The sequence below is a fragment of the Echinococcus granulosus genome (assembly GCF_000524195.1).
Source record: "Echinococcus granulosus chromosome Unknown EG_S00007, whole genome shotgun sequence".
Classification (NCBI taxonomy): domain Eukaryota; kingdom Metazoa; phylum Platyhelminthes; class Cestoda; order Cyclophyllidea; family Taeniidae; genus Echinococcus; species Echinococcus granulosus.
In genome coordinates, this window is record NW_020170387.1 from 915,878 (window position 1) to 921,715 (window position 5,838).

A 5,838-nucleotide genomic window follows, 5' to 3' on the forward strand; every position below is an offset into this window, starting at 1 on the left:
GACTGGGTCAAAGACGGTAGCTGAGCGTAATTCCTCGGTCGATGACGGGCTTCTCGTCGATTTCTTTTCTTCCACCTGTAATATCGTCCCATTTTTAGATTCTAATGAGTCTGACAGGGCTGATGAAAATTCGGCTGATCACTTTAAGAATATTCCCTCCATCAACAAGTCAAATGATTTCAAGGCAGTTAATGCAGAAGGTAGGCTCCGTTTCGTGGCATGGATGATCCATACAATTGCGTTCATGCTTGCCTTATCACAGTGTGTAAAGGAAAGCTTTACTTTAAGATGATTTTCCGCACTTTCTTAATTTTCTTGGAATTTTTTGGAAATCGTGTCGGTGTTCATTCGTGATTAGAAAACAGAATATTTGAAATGTCGGAAAAATATGTCTTTAACGCACTTTTGCATTGATTATGGCCATAAAACATTTTTGCTCTACTTTGTTAAACTGATAAAGAATTTGCTTTGGCTTTTCTGAGTTCAATCTCATCAGCTTCTTAACAGGTATCTGAGGGAGGTTATAAGTAGCCAGTTCTTTTTTGAACAGCTAAAATTATGATTATTCTTTCCTACATAACTTTTCTAACTCCCTCTTTCGCTTGTTAGCCTTGACACAATTTTTTCATCCCACTTTTAGACTCTTAGAAGAGATGAAGCCTCTGATATTTTTTTAAACTATGCCTAAATTTGCATATTGTTCATGTCAAAAATGAGGTGCCAGTTCGGTTAATTTCGAAATCTTACCATACATTGGTGTCAAATGGCACCTGGATCTGTTTGCATAGAGCACAACAGACTATTTAAAGCACTCTATGCCTTCATTGTCGTCTGCTACAGAATTGGATGGGAAGGAGATGGAAAACGATGGGATGTATCGGAAGACTGAGGGTCTTGCGTCAATAGATGAACAGGAGGATAAGGACGATGAAAGCGATGTGGAACATGAGGTGTGGTTTGACCGTCACATCCACGCCACTCCCAACGCGAATATTCTATTTTTTGGCGAGGATGAGGATGAGGATGCGTTAGCCTACCGCATGCATCGGCAAGATTATTACGCTCGAAAACTTAAAATCGACATTCGTGGGGACTCGGAGCGAACCTCCAAGGCCTTTGTGGAAGCGGCTCTGTTGCCCATTTGCAGGCAATACGTTAAGACTCTCCAGTGGGTGCTGAGCTACTACTTCAAAAGTGTGGCGGATTGGAGTTATTATTACCCGTACCACTACGCACCATTCGCTTCCGATCTCCTAATTTTCACTAAACGTTTCGCCAAGGACGGTGTGGAGCACAACAAACTGACCGACTGGGCCGACTTCACGCCCAATACGAAGCCAATGTTGCCCTTTGAACAGCAGATGTTTATCATGCCAGCTATGAGTGCTAACATCGTACCGCAGCCCTACCGATGGCTGCTAGCTCCTTCGGGCAGTCCGGTGTCTGAGTTTTTCCCCAAGGACTTCGAGACTGACATCAATGGGAAGTTAGCTGATTGGGAAGCTGTGGTATTAATCCCCTTTATTGATGAGGTGAGTGCGGTATTGTGAGTAATTTTTTCTTTTACTCGACCACCTACAAAGTGGTTGCTATTCTACATGATAACGTATTAGCTAACTAAATATTCAATTTTGCTAAAACCCTATCTATGACAATGCTTCCACCGTTTTAAATGGTCTTTTTGCCTTCGGTAAGTGGAAGCTTCAGGAAGTTAGGGGGTAATTTCAGGTACGTGGAACATCAATATTCGCTACCGTGGGTCTCCGTAATTCTTGCTGAGGTATGTATATGCTTTTGTTATAGGCATATCCTTCGTGGTTGTTTGAGTCAGTCGCGCTGATGTCGCCTGGTATTTGGAAATCGCTTTATCACTACTTTAATTGAGTCGCCTGGAGACTTACTTTCATTCGCGATAAAATATGGTTGTTGCGTTAACAGGCAGCACACGTAGCAAAGCATCCACTTCACAAACAATTGATTTAGGTGCAACTCACATTTACCAGCCATGATTATCGGCTTCGAGATTTCCTCTCTGTATAGGCAATTAGCCCTATAAAAGTTTATTTTAGTAGCACTAACATTGGTAGCAGCCTCAGTCGTTCTTTTATTATGCAGACGAAGATGCTGGCTGCAATGGCACCCTGCACGAAGACGCTGTCACCGGAAGACTCTAAAAGGAATGTGCACCGGGGTCACTTCGTGCTGCGAGCGAAAGACAGGGAGAAAGTTGACTACCCCGCCACTTTCGGGTCCCTCGTCTCCGAAGAGATTGACTGCGGATTCTTCCACACCCAAATCCTTCGAGCTCCACAACAGTACCTCCAGGTCTGCTATCAGATGCCCCGCCATGTGGATCTTGGTTTTCCCAGTCTTTATCGGATACCTTTCACCTACAAAATCACACGTGTAGGTGTTCGGGTGAGTTCCGACTCTCTCCTTGCACTACTTAGCTCTTCTCGGTTAGTTTACTTCCTACAGCAAACCTATTTATTAATCATTTGGAGGACAGTTAATGCGCGTAACCTTGTGCTTATTATACAATGAGAACTTGAAAGAGGTTGATTTAAAGATGCAGTTTCAATATTTTTTTCCAATCCTATTGAATGGTGCATGGAATCTTACCAAACTCTTTCACATCTGGTTGCAGTTTAGTTTTTTGCCCCACAAATCTCAGAGATGAATGGATTATATACCTGCACCATAGCATTCTTTTTCAATGCCAATATGTCTGCGTGGGTGTATTGCCAGCATCCATGGGTTATTTTTTTCTTGTCCTAGACCTTTTCATTTCCGAGCAAGGGCGAGAGTGTCTCACTGACCGTTGAGCATCCATTGGGGCGCAGTACGTCTGATCCTGGATCTTTAAAGATCGTGGCCAATAGCTATCTAGGACAAGCCATTCTCACCGGCTGGCCGTACTCCCGTCTTGTTGTACCCTTCGCCGTGATGGACGAAAATGAAATGTAAGTTCTCTTTTGATCTCGCTCTTTGCCTAATCAGTGCATTTTAGCTCGCAGACACCAAATTGAACAAAGTGATCGGTAGTACGTTACTTATTCTCAGCTCAACTAGGGTTGCGCACCGCTACCTCACACCTAGTACTAAATTGTATGGTCTTTTAAGGGGTATTCATAAACAAAATATCTGAAATGACATGAGGTTTATATTGCCCCATATTGTTCTGTTGTGCCCTGGTTATATTCGTGTAACGTATGCCAGTCTGAAAGTGGTTCATTTTCAATATGCTGAGGACGTGGGAGACTAGTAGCAGGGTTTGTTGACGCTACAGAAAAGGCTCATATGGCCAAATGAACTCTTAAAATAAATATCACTTTTCCACACCTCGTTTTATTTCAGGCTTTGTTTTCAGCACTCGCCGTGGTAACTTCTATTTAGTTGTCCCCATGCTAGTTGCGCGACTTAAAAGCCCCGGCTATACAGGAGAAATGATTCTGCAATAACCCATCTTGGTGGAAAGGCATTTCATTTTAGCCATAAATCAAGTTGAGAGCTCCATAATTGGAATTCATTGGGCATTTTGCTTGGGACTGGACGTTCTCCCATGATGAGTGTGGTTTGTATATTGATTGCTCCTCGCGGCAGTATTTGTTTAAAGGCGTAACTCTTCGTTATCGTCGACGTACAGAACTTGAAATTGAGGTATTTGCCAAAAACCAACATAGTTTTGGTAGTTTTATTGTAAATTTCTGTGGTTTTAACCGTTAGCAGTGGATGTTTTCTTTTATAATAGAGTTATATTTGTTTTAAGTTTACATTTACTTACGCATATTTTTCATCCTCTGGAGTTATGACCCGTCTCTTTTACCTATAGCGACGGCCCTCCACCCCTACTTCCAAATTGTTATCTCTTATTACTTCCTCAAGGGTAACTCGGACGTCACACCTCCTGTCACGTTTTGGGAAGATATCTAGCGGTGATACCGGCATTGTTGTTCCCTTGTAGTAATTCCTCCTGCTCTTCCTATCAATTCGATGCCTAAGTTGTTCTTGGGGATGTCATGAGACATGCCAGGCCGGCATTAGGTTTATTTTCGAGATGTAGAAGGCCTATACTATCAGCGCAAAATGTATTGCATTAGCTTACTTTCTTGATACTGGAATGGTGGCAGAATTACGAGATACTAAAAAGGCCTATTTGGCTAGGAGTCAGCCAATTGACTGCAATTGCAGCAGCTTTTGTTCCTCTTTCTTTTTCTCCCACAGTTGGGAGGTGGATATGAAAGCTAGCACAAGCAGCCAAAGCTCGGAGGAGACAATGCGGGTGGTAGAGCGAACTTCGCGCCGAAAGTATGCGGAGGCACCTTTTTGGATGTCGGTGCGTTGGCTGCGCTTGCAGGCTGAGTGGAGCGTTTCGCGTCTGCGCGATTCCTGCGCCATCACCCTCGCCAGCGAACAGCCTCGCGCTGCTCTCCTCTGCCTCTCTGCCACTGACTGCCTTTTCTCTGTCGTGGTTGACAACTCGTGAGTCCCTCTCACTGTTATTAAATCTCCTCTACCGTTCCTTCTTGTCGGTGAACAATCCGTCACAGTCGTGGATTTGAAAAGTAGATTCTTCCCTATTAATCGTCTTTCCTTTGTTCTTCGCTAGATTGAAACCTTGTGCTCTAGCTTGATACGGCTGTTGTTTTTCGGTTTTTCGGCGCCACTGATGTCTGATTGCACTCAAGTTATAAAGTTTCTGTTATTGCTACATGTTAACTATCTCTCTCCTTGGTTTATTGGACTCAGCACCAGTGAATGTTGCTTTTTGCTACTCGGATTAGGCTTTTGGCGCTTTGAAAATCGCTCGTTGCACTGTTTCACTCTTTTCCACATCTCTCGGAGGTATATTGTGCAATTTAGCTATAGAAATATAAGTAAGAGATTTTCTATGTTCCAGAAGCGGCGCTTAGCAGACGTCAATGGCTTTTCAACAACCATTCTTGAAAGAACACTCATTATGGTTGAATTTCAGTCGAAGTTCGCATTTTTCTTTGAACTAATGGGTTTTCCGGTGGATTGCAGACTTGTGTACGACATTGTTACATTTATCCGTCCATGAATTTGCTTCTTTGTTCCATTTCGATTCAGAACCAGTTTTTGTATGCTTTTGGTTAGATTATTAGAGCCAAACATTCGGTTAAGGGTTATCGAAACGCCTGGGATTCCTTATTAGCGTTTTTTTCGCTCCTCCTGTTGAATTCATGAGCATTGTGGATGTCCCGAAAATTGCAATTAAGATATTATATATCCCTTACATTGCTTCTAATTCCTCGCATAATCTATTTATTCGATTGTGAAGTGGATTAAGTGAAGCATTTAGGAAGTTTATGAAATTTCTCCTCTTGCTTATTACCGAAATCCCGCGCTGCTCCGCAGGAGTTTTTTTCATGTTGCCCTCCTAATCGATCTCTTCGTCGTATCTGACTTGTTAAATTTGTGAATCCTCGTGTGTTATGACGATAGATCAGAAGTGACAAGTATCCACGGCTTACATCCAACTGGAAAGTTCTCATCGTCTAGCCTCGACTGTTTTATTATCAGACTTTTTATTTTTGTTCGTCGTTCAGCGACCCTTCGCACATCAGCCTGCGTCCGCTGTGTACACATGCGACGCCTCTGATGAACAAAACCATGGAGTCCAGAGCAATCCGCCGGCGCCGCATGCCACCACGGGTGAACAAACAGTCACTTTGCTCCGACGCTAATGTTAGCATCACGTTGGGTGGTGAAGCGAGTTTGGAGATCCTCGACCTCACTATGGACCCCTCTACCACCCCTTTTGTTCGGTCTCTAACCGATATCTTTCCCCTCGCCTCCAGAGCTCTCATCTTCACA

The 5,838-nt window shown here is 43.3% G+C and overlaps 1 protein-coding gene across 1 annotated transcript; it reads left to right on the forward strand. All coding sequences in view use genetic code 11, as the record gives it.

Moving 5' to 3' along the window:
* Positions 1 to 815: 815 nt before the first annotated feature.
* EGR_01806 (5'-3' exoribonuclease 1) lies at positions 816 to 5,708 on the forward strand (the record flags this gene model as incomplete). The annotated part of the gene is made up of 5 exons (XM_024491055.1): positions 816 to 1,532; positions 2,116 to 2,418; positions 2,779 to 2,963; positions 4,225 to 4,471; positions 5,571 to 5,708. 5 exons carry the CDS (start codon positions 816 to 818, stop codon positions 5,706 to 5,708), a joined length of 1,590 nt encoding a protein of 529 aa, XP_024354511.1.
* Positions 5,709 to 5,838: the final 130 nt, after the last annotated feature.